This window comes from Vipera berus (assembly GCF_964194415.1).
Source record: "Vipera berus genome assembly, chromosome: 9".
NCBI classification, from domain to species: domain Eukaryota; kingdom Metazoa; phylum Chordata; class Lepidosauria; order Squamata; family Viperidae; genus Vipera; species Vipera berus.
Window position 1 is genome coordinate 19,094,533 of NC_138212.1, and position 23,552 is coordinate 19,118,084.

Here is a 23,552-nt window from a genome sequence, read left to right on the forward strand (position 1 = left end):
TTGTAAATGGATTTTCTGTGCCCTTCCTATAGCCCGATCTTCGCTCCTTTCGCCGCGATCTAAAAACATTTTTATTCGAACAAGCCGGCCTGGCCTGATGGGGGATTGGTGGGGTTTTTTACTGTTGTTTTATTGGGGTTTTAATATTGTATTGATTGTTTTTAGTGGGCATATATTTAATCCTTTTTTAATTTTTGTAATTCTGTATTTTTATTCTTGCCCTGTTCACCGCCCTGAGTCCTTCGGGAGAAGGGCGGTATATAAATATTATTAAATAAATAAAATAAATAAAGATTGATATTGCACCACTGGAAAGATAAATGTATGGCACATTTTACTCAATGGATTGAGGGCTTGATTGCACGTGTCACCTACTGTATGAACAAACTGCCATATTCTGTATGGACAAATATAATGAAATATGGGCCTTGTTTATACAAAATACAGTAGGTCAAAAATAATAGTTATATCGGTGTATTAGTTATATATATTCAAATAATAATTGCATTAAATAATTACCCCTGGAATTGTCTATGGAGATTTTCAATAATCCAGATCATGGTTATCCCAAAGGTGCTTTTCAAAGGCAGGTGGACTTTCTTAGAAACTGGACTTTCTTAAAAGCCCAGTTACCTTTCAAATAGCACCTTTGGGACTTCTGTAGAACTGTAACTATTTTCTCAGGACAAAGAAGCAAGATTGACATGTGGAATTACTTAAGAGTAGTTTCTTTTATTGTTCTTCACCTATCGGGAGAATCTTGCCAGACTAAAGTAACTATCTGTATAACTAGAACAACTAACCAGTGGAACTACTTGCCTCCAGAAGTGGTGAATGCTCCAACACTGGAGGTTTTTAAGAAGAGACTGGACAGCCATTTGTCTGAAATGGTATAGGGTTTCCTGCCTTAGCAGGGGGTTGGAATAGATGACCTCCAAGGTCCCTTCCAACTTATTATTATTATTATTATTATAACTATAAGCTATATACGGTAAGTCCCCACTGCAGATGGGGACTGTAGCCAAGAAATTAAAAGACGCTTGCTCCTCGGGAGGAAAGCCATGGCAAATCTAGACAGCACACTAAAAACCAGAGACATCACCCTGTCAACAAAAGTGTGTATAGTCAAGGCTATGGTCTTCCCAGTTGCAATGCATGGCAGTGAAAGTTGGACCATAAAAAAGGCTGAGCGCCAAAGAATTGAGGCCTTTGAACTATGGTGCTGGAGAAGACTCCTACGAGTCCCTTGGACTGCAAGGCGATCAAACCGGTCAGTCCTAGAGGAGATCAACCCTGACTGCTCTTTAGAAGGCCAGATCCTGAAGCTAAAACTCAAATACTTTGGCCACCTAATGAGAAGGAAGGACTCACTGGAGAAGAGCCTAATGCTGGGAAAGATTGAAGGCAAGAGAAGAACGGGACGACAGAGAATGAGGTGGCTGGATGGAGTCACTGAAACAGTAGGCATGAGCTTAAATGGACTCCAGAAGATGGTAGAGGACAGGAAAGCCTGGAGGAACATTGTCCATAGGGTCGCGATGGGTCGGACACGACTTCGCAACTAACAACAACAAATATTCTGTGAACTACTGTGAGCTGCTAGTGAGAAACCATCTTAACCTCTTCCTGCTGATCAAATGTTCCAAGCTCTGCTGCCTCTTTGCCTTCTGGGAAGCAGCCCCACCCCCACCCCATTTTGGTAATCCAGACTACATTCTACCATATTTTTACTGTTACTTGGTATACTTTTTTTTCTTTATTATATATATATATATAAAACCCGAATGACCAAAGATCCACATACAAACACACGCGAAAACCTCAGAAAACATATATATATATATATATATATATATATATATATATATATATATATATATATATATATATATATATATATATATATATATATATATATATATATATATATATATATATATATATATATATATATATATATATATATATATATATATATATATATATATATATATATATATATATATATATATATGCACTTTGTTTCTTTTCCTTTGAGATATATATATATATATATATATATATATATATATATATATATATATATATATATGCACTTTGTTTCTTTTCCTTTGATAACGTCTACACTTTTATCTTTGCAGGTTGTTCTCTTTTTTTGTTTCTTTATGTCACTATTTCCAAAACAACAAGAGAATAAATATAGAATTTTGTACCTGGCTTCTCTGGGTTCCTTAACATATCCTTGACTTTATTTGGCTTCCGGTATATAGCTATTGCAATCTAAAATGGTTACATGTGGCTTTTTCCAGATAGTGGAACATTTCTTGCTCCACAAAATGCTAATGGAATTTGGTGCTCAGGCTAAGAAAGCAAGGCTAGAAGTATCAGGAAATTGATGTTCAGATTGTGTGGGTTTGTTTTTTGTTTTTTAGAAAACCCCAGAGAATCCTGCTTTGATCCAGGTCTGATTAAGAATGGGACTCGGGCTGGAAGTGAGCTGAAACTGGGCTCCACAATCACATACTACTGTGACAGTGGTTATGTGATTGAAGGGGTGTCCACTGTGACCTGCGTCATGGGAGGAGATGGGAAACCTGTGTGGAACAAGCCAAGGCCCATGTGCACAGGTAAGCTGGAGGTCTTCTGAATTGAAGTTGAGTGTCACTCTTCTTCTGATACATATAACCTATACATGATAGAGGAGAACTGAACTTACAAGTGAAATTATGGCTAGAACAACTTTTTTTAAAAGAAAAAAATATTTCTTTTCCATCTCAAAAATGTTTTGTTTTCCATATTACATCCCATCAGCCAACAACCTCATTATCTAGGGCATTCCTTGAAATTCTCCACCATTTGAAATCAATTTCTGTAGAACAACCATTCATTACAGTTTTATTGCTCCCAGTGTATAATGCAGCATAAGTTATAAAAAATGTATCAGGCACAGGTTCTGCTTAAGATGCATTCTGCAGCATGCCTGCTGCTTATTGCCTATTGAATTAATAGATTATTCTGGGCCAGGAATCTGGGGAAGAAAAAGGAGGCAAACATCAGACGCTAACCTCATTTTTCCTTTCTCCATGTTTTAGCACCATGTGGAGGTCAGTACACGGGGTCGGATGGTGTCGTCCTGTCCCCCAACTATCCTCAGAACTACACCAGTGGACAAGTGTGCCTGTATTTCATCGTTGTTCCCAAAGATTATGGTACATCCCTATTGTTCATGCCTTCTGGTCCTTTTCTGATTGTAGTGTTGATACAGAAAGGTGAGCAGAGGTAATATGAGGCAGGAATTCCTAATGGCACCCAAGAGAATGGTGGAAACCGTAGCTGAGTATACAGGGCTTTTCAAGATTCTTCACCAAATTTTCCAGCTAGAAAATTATGCAGATGACATCTCTCAATTTATCCTGCAGACAGAAAAAGTCTAAAACAATTTCTCAAGGGTAGGTTCAATCCTTAGAGCCAGTTTGGGATAGTGGTTAAGACACCAGGTTCAAAACTGGGAGACCATGAGTCTTGGGTGATTTTGGGCCAATCACTTTCTCTCTGCCCCAGGAAGGAAGCAATCATGGCTCTGAAATCATGGCTAGAAAGCGGCAGGCACTTGTTCATGTAATCAGCAGGAGTCAAGGATGACTTGAAGGTAATAAGAGCTGGTTTGGTATGGTCATGATGGTGCTGGATTAGAAGCCAGGAGATCATGGATTCTAGTCCCACCCTAGGTACAAAGCCAGCTTGGTAACCCTGGGCTAGTTAATCTGACAAAATATTTCTAGAAAACACCAGAAGTCAAAACTGACTTTCATTCCAGTTACTAAGTGAACCATGCAGTCATTAAGGGAATCCAGCTTCCCCAATTGACTTTGTTTCTCGAAAGCTGAAAATCACATAACCCCGGGACACTGCAGCTGTTGCAAATACATGCCAGTTGCTAAGAGCAACTGTAAATCTAACTTTACATGGATTTGAGTATTGGCCAAGAGCTCAAATTTTGATTGCATGATCATGGGAATACTGTGATGGTTGTAAGTGCTTGTGGTTATAGGTCACTTTTTTTATAAGTGTCATTTTAACTGTGAACGGCCATTAAACGAATGGTTGTAAATCAAGGATTACCTGCGTTCCAGCATGGCAGCGATTTGGCAAAGCTTGCTAGCGTTGCCAACTGAAAACATACCAAGGCACTTGTGACTCCTTAAATGGATCTTTACAAGCTGTGGATCACAAAGACATCAGGTGAAAATTAATGACAACCATAACAATCTCAACCTTGAGTTTTCAAGGCAGAAAGGAGAGCTAGCTGGATTTTGAAATGCATGCGCAGACATACTTCCAATGCTTTTGAAGGCAGCTCTTTTTTTAAAAAAAAATCTGTGTGGTATTTTATTTCTCCCTCATTTTTACAGCGGAAAAAACTCCATCACCCAAACAAATTTAAATTGGAAATAATAATTTGGGAGGGGTGGGGAATATAGTCTTTTTCTTCTAGGCACAGTCCAAACTGTCTCCATTCTCTGTGGAGCATATGATCTCAGGCTTTGAGGATTTTTTTTAAGCCATAGCCGATATCTCAATTCTTGACAGAGTTTTTGTTCTCCTCTCTCTAAGATACTCTGCCTTTTGTATATTTCTAAGTTTAATAAGAAAAGCAGACAGGCTGCGCTCTGCTTCATGCAGTAGCCCAGAGATTCCCCTAAGAAGGTAGGAGTGGGAGACAATCCAGCTAAGTTCACCTCTCCTAAGTACCTAGCTCAATTTTCTGTATTCACTCAGGTATATCAGAAAACTAACCAAATGGGCTACGTTTATGCAGCCCCCCCCCGCCAAAAAAAAATCTTAAAAGATGATAAAGCTAGCACATCAGGTGGATACAGCTGCTACGAAAGAGATGGTGTTAGACTTCCGGAGAAAAAAGGAGGAACCTGCCCCACTTTACATCGGAGAGAACTGTGTAGAGAGTTTCCTCCTTTAAATTTCTGGGAGTCTACCTCTGTGAAGATCTGACCTAGAAAGTTAACACAACCCAGGTGGCTAGAAAGGCCCAACAGAGGCTTCACTTTCTTAGGGCCTTGTGGAAGAACAGGGTAGAACAATGGCTAATGACCCTCTTTTACCGGTCTACTATAGAAAGCGTCCTCTCATATGGTATTGTGGTTTGGTATGCTGGTCTGACAGCCGCGGACAGGAAAGTATTACAGAGGGTAGTGAGCACAGCACAAGACATTGTGGGCTGTTCCCTGACACCACTGGATGACATCGCCAGGGCTCGTTGCCTTGGAAGAGTGAGGAAGATTCTCAGGGATGACTCACACCCTGGACGGTATCTCTTTACTCTCCTACCATCCGGTAGGAGATACAGGAGTATAGCCAGCCGTACCAACAGGCTGAAAAACAGCTTTTGTCCAAGGGCTGTTAGGCTTTTGAATGGGATATAATCTCTGTGAACTTATGCAGAATTGACTTGGGAGGCCGGTGTGTGGTGTAGTTGGTTCACATGGTGTGGTAGGATGGAGGGTTTGTTGTCACTGTGTGTTGGGGGGAGAGAGCACGGCGGGAGGCTCAGCTAATCTCAATGTACACATGTTGTACTTTGACAATAAAGGTTTATTATTAATAGTTTAGATGGCCTGGAAAAAACAAGTTGCATAAATTTGGAAAATAATTTCTTTCAGCTGCTGGCCTCTCCTAGTAACTTGCATTCAGTTTTAGGTTAATTCTGAACCAATATCTGAAGTTCCAATGACTTTAACAGACACAAATGCATTTGTGCATGCATGTGCCTAAAGCCTTCTTGAAGCTGCTTAGACTCATGTCTTGTGGGGAAAAAAATTATTGGATCATCCCTTCACATCCTTATTCTTTTTTAGATATGGAGAGAGAATTCCTGACATGTCCCAATGGACATCTAGAGCAGGTGTCCCCACCCCTAGTCCTTGGACCAGTACCGGGCCGCACAAACAAGCAAAGCCCCACCTTCAGGATGCAGGCAGTACACAAAACCACACACTTTCCAGTCTTCAGAAAAACCTCTTTCCACGAAACTGGTCCCTGGTGCCCAAAAGGTTGGGGACATCTGTTCTAGAGAATACCTGATTGTGAGTCCTGTTCTAGATTAACAATTTGCTTGGAATTAAGTCCTTCTTTATACAGTATCTTTCTTGATTTTCTTGCCAGACATTCCACTGAATGACTAATAAGAAGGTTTTGTTTTCCCTATAGACTGTGAATTATGCATATGCCATTAAAGAATTTTACAACTTCAAGGAGCTTTAGTGCTTTGGCATAAAACTGCATAGAAATCAGTACCACAAATGTTTTTGATACATGGCTGTATGTTTCCTCTCCTATGCCCTGACATTGTTTATAGCTGGTTCAATATGTTACTAGCTAAAGGTCCATTAGCTTCAGCAAGGCTGGAAAAATAAAATTGCAGAGCTGGCAAAGATCATTGAAATGTCTTGGTCAATGGAGAAATCCAAATTAACGCCCCCCCCAGGTGAAAGTCCATTTTTGAACACATATGGACACACCTAGGTGAAGTGGTGCCTACCACTCCCTGGATCATTGCTTCCATTCCATTTCTCTTACTGTTAAGATTTTTTCCCCTAACATTCAGCAAGAATGAGCCTAGATATGATAAATTTGATATCAAATATTAGTATTTGAGTGTCCTTGAGTCTCTTTATACAGAGCTAAAGTGAAATCCAAGTTTTAACAATTAAGAGATGAAATATATTTTAAAAACCTGCAAAAGGTCGTAGTCTCAATTTTTCACAGCTTGCAATTTTTCTCCTCCTATTCCCAGGTATGAAATTTATTATAATGTTGCAATTAAAATCTGGCAAGGCTATCATAGAGCAGGAGAAAAAAATGTGTCAATGCCAACCTTGGCTCACTGATTACCATTTGGCCATTCTCAGTAATGAGCAATCAGTGAGTCTTTTTTAAAATTATTGTTTTTTCCATATTTATTTATGTCTTGCTTGTTACTTGTAGGAAAATCCCAAAGCAGAAATATAGCTCATTTTAAAAATAGTTGCAATTAAACATAAATAATTCAGTTTCAAATGTGTGTCCTGCCACCTCCCATTGGTTGGAACCATAAATTCCTATGAATCAAGGTCAAACATGCTGTGATTCAGAATCAAATAAAACCAGACCAGAAAATGCAGCAATATCTATTAAACATATGAACCAACAGGTTGGATGAATAAACTAGTGCATTGCTGTAGCCAAACCAATCCAAAACGGGGTGAGCTTGGATGCAAGTCAAAGTTGACCTGCACATTTGTACTTTTCTAATACTTCCTGCGTTCATCCTTTCCCTCCTTGAATTGCTGAAGATGCCAACAGGACAAACAAAGGTTGAGTTTCAGAAATAGAACAACAGCAGATAATATACCAAATTGGTCCATTGGCTGCAACATGTTGAAGTTGTCAATATTTCCAATGACTCTTGCTTAGAAGGATGAAACCTCCAGAGCTTCAAACTGCTGCTGTAATAGAATAGAAGACAGTCTTTCATAATCCTACTTGTTTCAGTATATAAGTGGCCCTTATCTAGTTGCAGGTATTCAAAGATTCTACAAAGCTCTAAGGAAAAGAGACTCTTCTAAAAGAGTCTACCAAATTTAAGCCAGTTTTCTCTTCTTCCCCTCACTGCTACATCCCTTCTTTATTTGACCTCCCTCCTCTTTTCTTGGTCAATAATAAGCAGGCATATACATAGAATGAAGGCTATTGCTAAGCACATTTAATTTGTGCTTAGTTTGTAAGCCGCCCTGAGTCTTAGGAGAAGGGCGGGATATAAATGGGATTAAAATAAAATAAAAAAATAAATAAATGTTCTGTGGGGGTCAAATGCTATTAAGCATATTAGTCCATGCTAAAGTGGCATTTGGAAGAGGGAATAAATTCATATATATCTGCTAACTTCAGCTTCACCCTTGGGGAACACTGGGCTAATGCCTCCTTAAGTAACACCAGCTGCCTGAAATTAGTGCAGGTTCGCATCCCACCAGGCTCAAGGTTGACTCAGCCTTCCATCCTTCCGAGGTAGGTAAAATGAGGACCCAGATTGTTGGGGGCAATAAGCTGACTTTGTAATAATGCCACTTGGGGGGGCGAAAGCCCTAATAAGCAGGCATATACATAGAATGAAGGCTATTGCTAAGCACATTGATTTGTGCTTTAGATTGTAAGCCGCCCTGAGTCTTCGGAGAAGGGCGGGATATAAATGGGATTTTTTTAAAAAAATACATACAGAAAGGGGGATATCATGCAGAATAAAATATATCACACAGAAGAAGGCCAAGACATATTCTAATCACAGAAAGGAGGTTTATATCAATCATTTTAATTCATGGAAAATAAATATTGATTGAATGTCAGGAAAAAGCTCTGAACTGTAGGAGCAATTTGACAGCTGAACCAGCTCCATCACTAGAGGTTTTTAAGAACAGACTAGATAGTAACTTATCTGAATGGTATAGGTTCTCCGGCTTGAGCAGGGGGCTGGACTAGAAGACCTCCAAGGTCCCTTCCAGCTCCTATTCTACTCTGTTCTACTCTGTTCTGTTCTGTTCTGCTCTGCTCTGCTCTATTCTATTCTATTCTATTCTATTCTATTCTATTCTATTCTATTCTATTCTATTCTATTCTATTCTATTCTATTCTATTCTATTCTATTCTATTCTATTCTATCCCAGACAGCTAATAAATTGCCCTTCAATTTGCTGGGGAATTCTGAGTGAGAAATGCAGGCAAGGAAATTCTGGGAGTTTAACTCCACATATCTTAAAGGTCCTAAGGATGAGAAAAGCTGATCTATCGCATGGGTGCTGGACAGTAAGATGAGTGGCATATACATTTAATAAATAAAATAAATAAATGACAGGGATGCTTTAAATGGGATTCCAGAACTGGTCAGAGAATTGGATTCAGTGCATTAATAGCCCCTTCTCAAGATCTTGGGGCTCAAGCATCTTTACACATCTCTCAGCTCCATTTTAGCTTCAGCCTTGCCAACACAAGGGCACCAATTTGGTCTTATAGAGAGTGATGGTCAGTGTGTGCGCCTCCTCCTATGTTTAAATGCCTCACCTTCTTTTCTTTCTTTCCTGCTGATAGTGGTATTTGGCCAGTTTGCCTTCTTCCAGACAGCTCTCCATGACATCATTGAAGTACACGATGGTCCAAACCAACATTCCCGCCTCCTCAGCTCTCTCTCTGGTTCTCATACAGGTAAGGAGAGGTTCTGCCTCTTTCTTTCCTCTTCTGGGTAAAAAAGCTTCCTAAGAGATGTCTATCAAAAACTGTAGGCATGCCTTTGATTGTGGAATTGTTAAAAGATCGTGCTATGTACGTTCAGTCTATACATTCCCTTCCACCTATTCCTGCCATCAATTCTATGATGGCTATTTGCATGTATTCTTTGTGGTTGTCTAAAATGTTTAGCCACGGCGATTTCCAGCTCAATCCACAGGGAAAAGAGAAGTCATTCCACCATTGTTTACATAATTTTCAGAGGAGATATTATCTATGGAGAATTAAAACTGAGCAAAAACAGATCTAATTTACACTTTGGCAATATAATTTATATCCTGACCAACAATTTGTGGAGCTACTGTAAAATGCTGTCCATGGGGCTATCGATGGATATGTTCTGGTAGCTGTAGCTGATCCTGAATGCAGCAGTGAGATTGCTCAGAAACCAATAGGCCGTATGAATGTTCTTAATATATAATAAATAAATAATAAACTTACCTGGTACAGTAGTGTTTCTCAACCTTGGGAACTTTGAAATATGAGGATTTGGACTCCCAGAATTCTGGCTAGGGAATTCTGGGAGTTGAAATCCACATATCACAAAGTTCCCAAGGTTGAGAAACATTGGTCTGGAATAACCCATTGAAGAAAGCCCTGCACTGGTTCTTAGGAGGAATTCAGCCCCAGTTCAAATGCTGGTTGTCAGCTCCACATCCATATCTAACATAGCACCAAGTTACATCAGGCATTGCCTCCAGACTTTCATGAATGGACATCCTAGGGGAGCTGCGCAAGTCCTTCCAGTGCAGCAGGATAGAGAGACATGGAGAAGTCAGGTCTTTTCAGAACACTTCAACCTGGAGGTTCGTTTGGCTTCCTCCCTCCTAGTATGCCATAAAATAATAGAACAACTGTTGTGCTATGTTTTCAAAGATAAGCCAAGCTTCTCCGAAGGGAAAACTGTCTAAACGGGTAAAAAGTTCCAGGAGCAGTTCTAATGAATACTCATCAAATGAGGGAGGAAGTGCTGTTGATTGTGTAATATTTGTTTCCTTAACGGAACATTGGTAGAGACATGGAAATGTACCAACAGCCCATCGAGCAAATAACGTGTAAAATTCCCTCCTAAGTAATCGTACAGTCCATCAAGGCTGTGCCCCAGTTTCAGTTTGTTAGTTTCTCAGGGAACTTCTGTCTACTACAATGTGTGCTTTGGGCTATTCTATGTGTAGAATTTGTGGTGACTGTTTGTGTGTGGCTTTTTAGTTGTTGACTGAGGTGTTGATGGCCAGCTATTAAGTCATTGACTGTTGTTTTGTTGTGCTGCCACGTTCTGAGTATCTGATAAGCTGGTGGTAAATCAGCACCCCTGTTGACTGACAAGGAGACCATTTCCCAGGCTTCAATCATTTCCCTGGCTATTTTTGTACCTGCCTGGCCAACAATCTTAGTAGCTGCAAAATTGAATGTATGTCCTTGTTCATTGCAATGTGTGGCTACTAATCAATTTCAGTCTTCTCATCTGACCACTCACTTGTGTTCTTGCAATCTGGTTTAGCTTCCTCCCCGTCTGTCCTACATGGTCACAGAGGCAACCCATGCAGGGAATCTGGTAGATTACATTAGAAGTATATCCCACCTTCAAGCGATCTTTGCAATGCATTTGTTCTTGTATGGTAGCCTCTGGGCAATGCTACTTTCAGATCTCAGAAATTGCATTCTACTGCTTCTGAAATGTTTTTGATGTATGACAGAGAAAGACCAGTGTAATAATGTCTATATTACATCATATAATATCTATTTGACTCTAACAATAATTTCATTAAAGGCAATGAAACAGGTAACAATGGGAAAAAATATCCCTTCTGTGGAATGCCTTCCCTCAAAGTCTCACCAGGTCTTTTGGGCCACAGGAATAGAAGTTTTGGTTCTCCCAGATATTGTCGAAAATCTTTTAGTGAGTTGAGGTCACTTGCTTTCATTTTAATCTATTTCCTATTTTCATTTCAAGTTTTATGTATTGCTTTTAAACTTGTCATTTGCTTTCCTTTGGGTTTTTTGTAATATGCTATATTTTCTCATAAATTTTTTTTTTACTTTACTGGAGCTTAATTTACCTAATTTGAAAGTGTGCCATTCATAAAATGTAGGTGGTAATGTGGTCCCAAAGCCTAGTAAAGAATTGAGGTTTCTTATTTTATTGCGTTTTGCTGAAGGTTTGTATCTTTCCTCCTTTCCTAGGTGAATCGTTGCCTCTGGCTTCTACCAACCAAATATTGATCAAATTCAGTGCCAAAGGGCAGGCCACAGCCAAAGGTTTCCATTTTGTCTATCAAGGTAGGTGAGAAGTCTGGAAATAACTCTGCTGACTGTGACAGTCAAATAAAAATAGGGCCATAAGCATTCCAGAAACAATAGGAAAGATTGTGGCCTGAAGTTTTCTGAATGGAGAATATGCCATCCTGCAATTTACAGTGACTTTAGATGTAAACTCGGAACTCCTCTGAGTTCAGACATAAAATCTTCTTGCATCATTTTTTCCTTTTATTCCTCACCCTCTCCTGACATTCCCCCCTGTTTACACAGTGCGTGTTCAACTGAAGAAAGCGCTTGAATTTTGCTAATCAGAGTTTGTGTCTTAGTGTTTAATCTGAATTTAGGCAATGTCTGGTAGAATTGGAATGGAAATTCAGTAGAAGAGGAATGAAATAATAATTTTAAAAAATCCAAAAATCAGCTTGGTCAGTTTGTTAGATATGAGAACTCAGCAGAACTTTATTACAGATCCCACTGATTTACTTTGCTAGTCTTTAAAAAAATGCCGTAAAGATCCATCCATGCTCCTCATTTATAAAATTATAGCCCTTTGTAATATAAATAAGAAACTACGGAGTCCTCAGAACAAGTGGAAACTATTTGAGTAGTTCTCCATTACACCAAGCGAATTGTCTTTCCAGAAACCACCTGTCTGGAAAAGAATTGTGGGGCCAGAACTAGGTCTGTGTTGAAATTGTTCCATCTCTCTTGAGACTCAGGGTTGACAGTGGCCAGTGACCTCCTTTAGCACCCACCAGCTTCTTGATTTCTACATTTTGATGAGATAACAACAATAATGACAATGCTTAGGTGAGGAACAAACCAACTTCCATCGCCGTCTTCATTTTCAAAGTCGTTGATAGCCACCAAATGGCAAGCAGGGATGTAGCGTAGTATGCTAGAAGAGCTAGAAGGGCTAGCAAGTAATATTGAGGTCAGTAGACGTTGGTACATGTTTATGTCATCCACTGAAGCCATTTAGTGAGTGAGCCCGCATCTTCTCCTGACAGCCATGTGGTAAGAGTACATGTTCAAAATTTTAAGTAGAAAAAGATTAGACACTCCAGAGCTAGGAGAATTCTCCCAAAAAAAAAACATTCTAGCATCAAACGAAACATGAGCCAAATTAGAAAAACCAGGTAGTGCCTTTCTTCTGGCTGTATGAGCCTCTGGGCAATGTGCGATGCCTACTTGCAGATCTCAGAAATTGCATTCTACTGCTTCTGAAATGTTTTTGATGTGTGACACAGAAAGACCAATGTAATAATGTCTATATTACATCATATTACACATAATATCTATATGATTCTAACAATAATTTCATTAGAGGCAATGAAACAGGCAACAATGGGAAAAAATATTCCTTCTGTGGAATGCCTTCCCCCAAAGTCTCACCGGGTCTTTTGGGCCACAGGAATAGAAGTTTTGATTCTCCCAGATATTGTCCAAAATCCCATTGCATATCGTTTGTTATATATCTTCAAAGCACAGACCGGATGGTCATATGTCAAAGGTTCTGGGGCTGATTGTGAGAGATGGTGTCAATGAAAGGAGTGCAGGTATAATGGACCACAGTGAAGTAGAAGGCAGTTTCCCAGGAAGGAGACATCCAGCATCGCAGCCTCATGGATAGGATTCAGAGCATATGGATAGCCACCCCCAGGGTATATCCCTATAGGTTTAGTCTGGCAAGAGTCTGTCTATTGTATGTAAGCAGGTACAGAACTGAAAATTCTGGATGCTTGGCTGAGCCTGACAGTAATCAAGCATTGAGAAGGCAATGGACTACATGAGTTAAGATGTTCCTTCCAGTTCTGTGGTTTAGTGGTTCTGTGACTCCCACTTGAGAACTGACAGTGAGCTCTTGTGCAAAGAAAGCAAAGACAGCCACCCTCAGCTCTAACCAAGCCAGCACTTCAGGAAGTTCCAAATGCCAGTAGCCACCCTAGTGACCATAGCTGCACTGCTTTTTTTTTCAAGTGGAAAATATCCAGAGACTGCCCCCCACACCTCCTCTTTCCCTCCTAAATAGGCTGCCTTTGTGAGTACATGTGCAAAGTGCCTTTCTGGGTTTCCACCAAAAGCCTCTCTTGAAATGCTACTTTTAGATTCTTTGAACGAGCTTTACTTTTTCATAGATTTTTGTTCCCCAGGATGTTTTTCAAAGCCTTCAATGGAAACTCCTAATAAATGACACCATCTGGTATGTGTGATGTTCTCCAGAGGGGATAAAGAAAAAGGCCCTTGAGAGTGATTCTCCAGAAGGACCTCAGCATCAGAGTTGCCCCTTGGAAGCGTGGGGGAGTTTGATTCAGAGCAAAGTGTGAGCCACCGCAGAGGAGCTCAGCTTGGATACCTTTTGATGCTTTGTCTGTCTAATCAGAGATCCATTCAATCAACACCCAGCCTGTTTTGGAGAACATATTTTGATAGCAATTTTTAATGATTTAACTAGACATTGAAGAAGTCAAACGAGAATTTCCTCCTTCCCTCCTAAATGTAATTGCAAGCCCCCACCCCTACAGTTCTTGCTGATTGCCTTTCTATAAGAAATTGCCATGCAAACAGGCGTTTCCTAGTACTTATGCCTGTCTTTCTTACACTCACATCAGATTCATCTCTATTTCATCCAAATGGTCCTCAAGTCTTTACGATGCACAGCAAATGTATCACTTTGGTTTGGGCATGCAGATACTCCTTGACACACAAACCATTCCTTTAAGTACCGTTCAAGGTTACAACAGCACTGAAAAAAGTGACATGATCGGTCCTCACACTGATGACCATTTCAGACCATATCATGTGATCAAAATTTGGGTGCCTGGCAACTGGTATGTATTTATGATGGCTGCTGTGTCTTGGGATCACAGGATTGCCATTTGCGACTTTCCCAACCAGCTTCCGACAAGCAAAGTCAAGGGGGAGGAAGCCACATTCACTTAATGAGTGCAAGATTCACTTCAGAACTGCAGTGATTTTTCTTAACAACCGTGGCCAAAAAGCTGGTAAGATTGGCTGTGACTCACTTAACAACTGCTTTGCTTGGCAAGGGAAATTCTGGTCCCAATTTTGGTTATGAGTTGGAGACTACCTGTACATACAAGATAGTGGTTGCAAAAGAAAGGGGGAGAAAACAGTTTTTGACTTTGGAACAAGACAGTATCACTGGACATGATCTCAGAAAGCTCTAAGTGGGCTGCATCGCAGTGGAACATAACACAGAATGCTTCAAATCCAGAAAGAACAGCTGCAAGTTTCCTGCTCTGCTTTTGTCTTAGAGTCACAAATGTAATCTGTGCCGAACTCAACCTACTGTATCTTCCAGCCAATATTGGCCAGGGGGATGGTTGTTATTTTGGGGGGTGTTGTTGTTTTGTTTTGTTTTTAAGCAACTACATGGCAAACAGTTGAGGCTAAAAACAGGTTGTGCATCATTGTCTCTGCAAACAGCTGGGAACTGAGTCCAGCCAAGAAGTAACAGCAATGGATTTACTTGAAAGCCACTTATAAATAATAAAGCAGCAGCAAAGACACACTTCTTAGGTTGCTGACTTGAGGGGGAGGGAAAAAACATCTAGTAAATGTTCCATAAGACAATATCTACACTTGAGCATATACGTATCACTGTGTCGCCTGTCCACAAAGACTCTTTCTTTAGATGCATCATTAGATAAGTGTTGCCTGATCTGATTAATCCTGTCTTATGGCCACCCTGACCAAAGGGATACCTTTGTAATCCATCTTGTAATCTGCCTCTGGTTAATTGGGTGGCACAGAAGACCTGATTCTACAATGAGTGAGAAGCTCACGGAATGCCTTCTTCTTGATCAAAAATATGCCCTAACCAGCTGAGAGGAGGCAAGCATGGTTTTACTTGCCAAGAAAATCCACAATATTTACTAAATATAGGGAATTACATATGAGGGAAGTTGCCTGGGCCAGGAGTAGTTGATTCTAAATGAATCTCAGTTTCAAATCTATCTCTAATTTCTAACTTATGTCTCTCTACACAAAGAACTAGTCTAAATAAATAAATACATAAATAATAAGGATGTACTTGACTAATGCTCTCTCTCTCTCTCTCTCTCTCTCTCTCTCTCTCTCTCTCTCTCTCTCTCTCTCTCTCTCTCTCTCTCTCTCACACACACACACACACACACACACACACACACAATGTCCACTCTCTGCAGCAACAGCATTAGACTAAAATCTGTTTCTGCAACTTTATTGACTACTGCAATTCTGGATTTTTTTCTCTAAAAAAGTCAAATTTGGGAATCATATTACTTAAAGCAGCACAAAGTGCACTGTTTTATCCTGAAATTTGAGGTAAACTTTCAAAATGGAAATTTCATTCTGCAGTCAGAACAACTGAAATGCTTATTTTGAACTCTGAATATTTTGCCTCTTGTATGTGGACAAATGTCTGTATCCATCTACCCTTTCCATAGGCCTAAGCCTCCGCACCCCACCTCTTATCCACCTCATGGGTTTTTTTTATGGCAGAATCAATCATTACCTACCTATCATCTGTTTCTGTGCCATTATTGACCAATGAAATTGATAAACAGCAGATAAAATAGGCAAAGAAAAAACTCAAGAAAATCTGGTCCTGAGAAGGAATTATTTTAGATACTATTTGCATTATAGGTGATGTTCTAGCTGACTTCTAACTTTTAGCTCCTGTACAAAAGCATCTGCTTACCAAGCCTCTAATGTGCTTAATTTAAAACATAAATAAACACAGGACTCTTTGTTACATTTATGTTCTCCATAGTGTCACTTAGATTCAGCACTAAATTTCAACTGAAAAAGGTCCTGATGTTTATTTCTGGAATGGACTGGTCTTCCCTTAAAAAAAAAGCCAGAAAAAGATGGGAGAAATAAGGACTTCATCTTTTAGATATTGATAGTAGTTTTTCTAATAACCTTTGCTATTTATCATATGACGCTCCCTATGTTTTGCCTCCCTATGTTTTGCTGAAGGTCATGTTTCACTAGCTTGCCTGGAAATAATGATAAAGACACTTTCCACACAGGCCTCAACACAAGGACAGTTTTGGAGTATATGTTTCACCCGGGCTTATTTTAAGAGCTTGAAAGCCAAGCTCAATGAACAAGCTTTCCATTGGGTTCGATAGCTATCCTGCTCCACACTGTTCTCTTTTCTCTGTCTTTTGAAGCGGTTCCACGAACCAGTGCCACCCAGTGCAGTTCTGTGCCAGAACCCCGCTACGGGAGACGGATTGGCAGCGATTTCTCGGTGGGGGCTGTGATCCAGTTTGAGTGTAATGCTGGATATGCCCTCAAAGGGTCCCACAGCATTGAATGCTTGACGATGCCTGGAACTCTTGCCCAGTGGAACTCTTCGGTGCCTACTTGTCTTGGTATGTATCTGCCAAGGACTGGACTAAGTGGCATTCATAGCTGGTCATTCTGTCGCATGCTCATATATATACAGTATATATATATATAAGACGAAGGCAAAGAAGGGTGCGGCTGTTCTTGTTTAATGGTATGAGATTTCCCAACTCCACTTGGAACAGTAGAAATCCTTTCTAAATGCATCCCTCATGAATATATTGTCCTCACACATGTTCTCCAAATGATTGCTGTACTAGTTCCAGTGTAACTTTTAATACAGGTATATGCAAGGTTATTTGGTATTTGCAGAATTACCTTTTCTGACAATAGTGGCAATACATTTGCACATATAAAAGCAAGTTTCTAACCCCTGTGGCTGCAGAGATTTCCTCAGAATGATTTAGATGAGCCCTCCTGATAGAGTAATCCTGGGATTGGTGGAGAAACATTTCTTGTGAGTTCAGGGTCCTGCATCTTTCCTTCCCCCTCCTCAAGGCTAGCAGAAATTAAAATACATTTTGTTAAATCATGGAGCCAAATAAATAATGCAGGGGGGGAGCTCATTTCATTTCGGATAATTTGCATCTTTTATCTTGGGAATGGTTTCCTTTCCAGAGAGACTTGTGTCAGGGAAAACGGTAGGCAGGACTCGGTGTTGGGAAACAGCCGTGGGAAATGGCTGAAATCATATGTAGATCCTGCAGGAAAGAAATGGGGAATGTTCTTTCAGCATATTCTCCTTTTCGTATATTACATTCAAAGTCATCCAGAAAGGATTCATGAGGAATTTGATGCACATCTCAGTCTGATCATTCCCTGTCTTGGCTGCAGGATTTTCCACAGGATACAAATCCTACCTAAAGTTATTTATTTATTAAACAAATTAATATAGCTGCCCAAGCCACACCTAGGTGACTCTGAATGGCTTACAATATTTTTTAAAAAATCCACCACATAATAAAAACCCATTAAAAACACCACCATGGCAACAGCAGTAAAATCAAATCAGCCACTTAACCGGCTTCATTCATAATACCCAGGCCCATTGACAAAACCATGTCTTTGAGAAAGCAACAGGATGCGGGGGGGGAGGGCAATTATACATTGGGAGAATAATGTTCAATAAAGAAGGGGCCACCATCAAGAAACTTATTTTGTTCCATTAGATGTACATCCCTAATCAATGGGACCCATAACGTGCCCTACCTCCCCTTCCCTGTTATATTCAAACGATATAGAAGGAGAGCTATGCTAGTCTACAGCAGCCAAAAATCTGAACGTCTGGAAGCATCTTTGTTGGTCTTAACTAACACTTCCAGACTTTTATCTCCAAACAAGGGAGTGTCCCTGTAGCAAAAGCAGTATGTGGAAAGTTGTCTTCTTCAAAGTGGAAAGGCAGGTTATGGTACCTGGGTGATGTGCAGCAGGAGTACCACGACATAAAGAGGCAACTGTTAGTCAGAAGAACAGTGGTCATTTCTGTCTGCAAAAGATGCGGAGGTGAGCGGAAGTTGTGGATTGTCTTTTGGCTTTTTTGAATATGATGGCAACTTGTGCGGCAAAAATCAAAACCTGCCCTTAGGTTTTAGGGTGGGGGGAGGCTAGGCATTTGAGAGAATAATTGGATAATAATTCTGGGGAGTAGAAATAGGTAGCTAGTAACTGCCATTCATGGGTAGAATGATTTCAGTCTCAAGTAGTGTTGATGTAACACAGACTTTGTTGTCTATTTCAGTGCCTTGTGGTGGAAACTTAACAGAGCGAAAAGGCACCATTTTGTCCCCTGGATTCCCTGAGCCCTACTTGAACAGCCTCAACTGTGTGTGGAAAATAACTGTCCCTGAAGGAGCTGGAATTCAAGTAAGCATGGCTCTGAAGAATGGCTAGGTTGACAAGCCAGCCCGGATCGGGAAGAAAGGATTTGAACAAAGACTGCTCTCTCTTTCTTTCAGTTTGTAGCCTAGCCAAGAAGTCAAGATGTTGGTCTTCAAATCTATTTTTTCCCCTGCTAGCCTAGTTATTGATAAAACTACTGTCCAGGATTTAATTCTGTATGAAAGCACTGATGTGTCAAGTGTCAAGGAGACTATTTATTTCACAGAAGACATTGAAGGTGGAGGGCTAGGTCTATAGCAACCAGAGAATCAGAAAAGATCTGATAGCATCTTTTCTGGCTAATAGAAATTTTGTTAAAGGGCATGAGCTATACAGCTCACTTTATCAGATGCAAAATCTGATAGCAGGGTTCTTCTTTTGATGGCCCAGCTAGCTCAGATTTGAAGATGGAAAGCAAAGTGTAGGATATAAATTCTTGCTCTCTGACCAAGCAGTCTGTGCAGCGGTCTGCCAGTTTTCAAAGCACTGATGAGCACCACTGTGTTCAGGTAATTGGGAGAATTGGACATACTCTTAGTTAACAGAAGTACCTACCCTGCTGCCTCTCTTCCTAAACTAACCAGACATGTCACTGAATAATGTTCAACTCCTTGTCCTGAAGGATTTGAGGCTGCCCAGTCAAGAACAACTCAATATTTCATGTCTTCTATGGCAGAGTTCCCCAACCTTTTGGGCACCAGGCACCAGTTATATGGAAAGGTTTTTCCACGGACCGGAGAGTGCGTGGTTTTGTGTGCTGCCTGCATCCCATGGATGGGGCTTCGCTTGTTTGTGCGGACCGGTTGCTGGTATGCCATGGCATGGTACTGATCCATGGACTGGGGGTTGGGGACCCCTGTTCTATGACAAGCAAGGACCTCTCCCAGATGGATCTGACTCCTTGCTTACAACAGGGCATATGTTTAAACATCCTATCTGACAGTTGCATGCAAATGGTTTTGCATTGATCTGGTTAACTAGAAGCTCTGTGACAACTAAGAGATTTATGTCTTAGGTGAAGGATGTGAAAATATAATTATCAGATTATTTGGTATGGAAGGATGGGATGGGATGGAACAGAACAGGACAGGATGAAGATTCAGGAGAATCTTGATAATCTGAAACACTGGGCAGAAAGCAGAACATTGAATTAAAATAAAAATGGATAGCAAATTTTATGTTTTGGTAGGAAAAAAAAGTAAAGGCATAAATATTGGGGAGGTGGACCATGTTGTGGAGCACAATGTGAAAAGTTTTGGGGTCAATTCCAAGCTGTATCAGAAGAGGTGAAGTTCACTTGACTCTGATCCTCTTTGTTCTGCATTGGTCAGATCACACCTAGAATTTTTCATCATATTTTAGAAAGGATGGAATAGAATAGAATAGAGCTGGAAGGGACCTTGGAGGTCTTCTAGTCCAGCCCCCTGCTCAAGCAGGAGAACCTATCCCATCTCAGACAAGTGACTGTCTAGCCTCTTCTTAAAAACCTCCAGTGATGGAACACCCACAATTTCTGGAGGCAACTTCTGTTCCACTGGTTCATTGTCCTCACTGTCCGGAAGAAGTATGTCCAGAAGAGCAAGCAAAACCATAAGGGACTTAGAAGAAAAACCTATGAGGGATGGTTAAACCTGCATTTGAACCTGAAGAAGAAAAGATTGTGGAGAAACATAGCATGTGCTTGAAAGATGGGGCAGAATTGTTCAGAAAACAGGAGAAGAAACAATAAGTTCAGTTGCAAGGAACTAGGTTTTGATTGGACATATAAAAACTTTCCTAAGGATAGCAACTGTTCAAAAATGGACAGACTGCCTGGAAGAGTCATGCAGGATCGCAAGACCATATGTTGGGAATGACATAGAGGTAGTCCTTGACTTACAACCATTCATTTAGCGACAGTTCGAGGTTACAGCAGCACTGCGAAAAGTGATTTATGACTATTCCCTGCACTTACCAGTCCTGTGATCAAAATTTGAGCACTTGGCAACCATCAGGTATTTGCAATCGTTGAAGCATCATGGGATCGCGTGATCACCATTTGTGACCTTCCCAGCCAGCTTCTGACAAGTACAGTCAATAGGGGAGTCCAAAGTCACTTAAGGACTGCAGTGATTTGCTTAAAATGCTTGGTAAAAAGGTTATAAAATTGGGCAGAAACTCACTAAACAATTGCCTTGCTTAGCAACCAAAATTCCGGGGTCCAATTGTGGTTCATAAATCAAGGACTACCCGTATTAAATTTCTGCCTTGGGGAGTAGGATGGGCTTGATCTTCAAAGTCATTTCTACCCCTTAAGTAAAGGTAAAGGTAAAGGTTCCCCCACACATGTGTGCTAGTTGTTTCCGACTCTAGGGGCCGGTGCTCATCTCCGTTTCAAAGCCGAAGAGCCAGCGTTTGTCTGAGAACGTCTCCGTGGTCATGTGGCCGGCATGACTAGACGCCAAAGGCGCACGGAACGCTGTTACCTTCCCACCGTAGTGGTCCCTATTTTTCTACTTGCATTTTTACGTGCTTTCGAACTGCTAGGTTGGCAGAAGCTGGGACGAGTAACAGGCGCTCACTCTGTTACGCGGCACTCGGGATTCGACCCACCAAACTGCCGACCTTCTGATCGACAAGCTCAGCGTCCTAACCCACTGAGCTACCGCGTCCCTTATTTCTACCCCTTACCTTCCATCATTTCTTTTTCTTTTTCTTTTTTTTTTTTTGGTGGAAGAGTGCAGTATTGTCTTCAAGCTATTTTATTTAACTATGTGCGAGAGTGCTAGTGGTCATCCAAGATTGCTAAACATGAAAGCCGATGCCTGAAGAAAAACATGGAACCTTCGGAAAGGTTTGTCTGAGATAAAAGCCGCAAATACTTTCATCTCTGAAAGAAATAATCTGATAGCAGAAGTTTCCCTGCTTGGTGTCCTCTAGGATTCCACATTCATAATTGACTAGGCAATTAGGAGAGTGAAAACCCTTCATCTGGAGGTCTTCAGGTTGGGAAAAGTTCTTCTGGAGAAATGTGGGATATATAATACTATTACTTTTATTAACTCTTTTCTAGCCAAGGACTACATAGTTCGAAGAGTTGTGTGTACTACTAGCATCATGTACAACATGAAGCTTTTTCAAATGAAATGTATTTCGCTCTCTATACAGTGAGGGAACTGGCTCTTGGAAATTGGTGATAAGTTGCTAAGATTTGTGGATTTTTAGTAGGAATAATTTGGTCTGATCCAACGGCAGGACCAATTGCAGTTCTTTAGAATATCTGTATTTAAGCTGGAGAGGGGAAATCCTGCTTTGTTTCAGTAGCCTGGCAAAAGAGAAGGCAGCAATTAGCGTCATAACAGGACCATTTTGCGGTTTCCAAATTCACAAGGCGTATTTTTTTTGCAAGTATCAAAATTGATTAGGAGATCCGTTGTTGTTTTTTTTTAAAAAAATCTACTTAGTTTTGCCCTGGATTTCTTGAGACATGTATGCCTTTTTATAGGTATTTCTCTCAGCATAGCATGGAAGAAAAAAAAGGAAGATCATTTTAGCAGAACCGCTAAACGTATTGCAAAACATTTGACACTTGTGATATCAAGGCGATAATTTATTCCATTCATTTGTTAATTTCAGTGGAGGTGGAGAAGGAGTTACCGGGAGAAACAACGTGCTATTAATACTTTTTCCCCCTCTGTTTCCTTGGAAGGCAGTATCTAAATTAGAATGTCTTTAGAAGCTAATAGATCACGTGAACTGAAGGTAAAATAATGATATTAACAAAAAAGAAATATATTTCAGGAGAATGTAGTTTTTCTTCCTCTTCTTGAAGAACTATACTGTTTCCTTCTCTCTCCATATTCTATCCCAGTTTTTTCCAAACTTGGGAACAATGCCATGCATGTCATTATGTCATCAGAGAAATGAGATGCAACTGAAGGAAATTATATAATGAGCATCACTAGTCTGATGTCATCATGGCATGACATGTCTCCCTGAAAGATGGCCAGGACTTTATGAAAACCTTCTGGGAAATTCAAGAAAATCTTGCACTGCTACGCACAATCAAGGCTGCTTTCTGTACCTTCTTTACTAAATTAATTCAGTTTCTAGCTTTCCAGATTAAACTGAACTGAACTAAGCAGTCTGGGTTCATACAAGACCTTAAACCAGGAAGAAAGAAACCTAGCCTTGAAGAAAGGTGTTTGATCTGTTTGTACAGGGATGAAGTAGGTCCTTACAAGCATAAAACAGCATGCACCTAAACATCGGCAAGACGAAAGAGATGGTGCTAGACTTCCGGAGAAAAAAGGAGGAACCTGCCCCACTTTACATCGGGAAGGACTGTGTGGAGAGAGTTTCCTCCTTTAAATTTCTGGGAGTCTACCTCTGTGAAGATCTGACCTTGAAAGTTAACACAACCCAGGTGGCTAGAAAGGCCCAACTGAGGCTTCACTTTCTTAGGGTCTTGCGGAAGAACAGGGTAGAACAACGGCTAATGACCCTCTTTTTACCGGTCTACTATAGAGAGCGTCCTCTCGTATGGTATTGTGGTTTGGTATGTTGGTCTGACAGCCGCGGACAGGAAAGTATTACAGAGGGTAGTGAGCACAGCACAAGACATTGTGGGCTGTCCCCTGACACCACTGGATGACATCGCCAGGGCTCGTTGCCTTGGAAGAGTGAGGAAGATTCTCAGGGATGACTCACACCCTGGACGGTATCTCTTTAGTCTCCTACCATCC

The 23,552-nt window shown here is 40.5% G+C and overlaps 1 protein-coding gene across 1 annotated transcript in view; it reads left to right on the forward strand.

The window, feature by feature from the left end:
• Positions 1-23,552, forward strand: part of CSMD2 (CUB and Sushi multiple domains 2) — a gene marked incomplete at both ends in the record, with an annotated part of 651,882 nt that overhangs the window by 516,337 nt on the left and 111,993 nt on the right. Inside the window, 6 exons of the mRNA XM_081334380.1 lie at positions 2,433-2,627; positions 3,093-3,209; positions 9,136-9,249; positions 11,515-11,610; positions 16,773-16,976; positions 18,689-18,813. Coding sequence (XP_081190506.1) covers positions 2,433-2,627; positions 3,093-3,209; positions 9,136-9,249; positions 11,515-11,610; positions 16,773-16,976; positions 18,689-18,813 — 851 coding nt within the window. The remainder of the gene's footprint in view (positions 1-2,432; positions 2,628-3,092; positions 3,210-9,135; positions 9,250-11,514; positions 11,611-16,772; positions 16,977-18,688; positions 18,814-23,552) is intronic.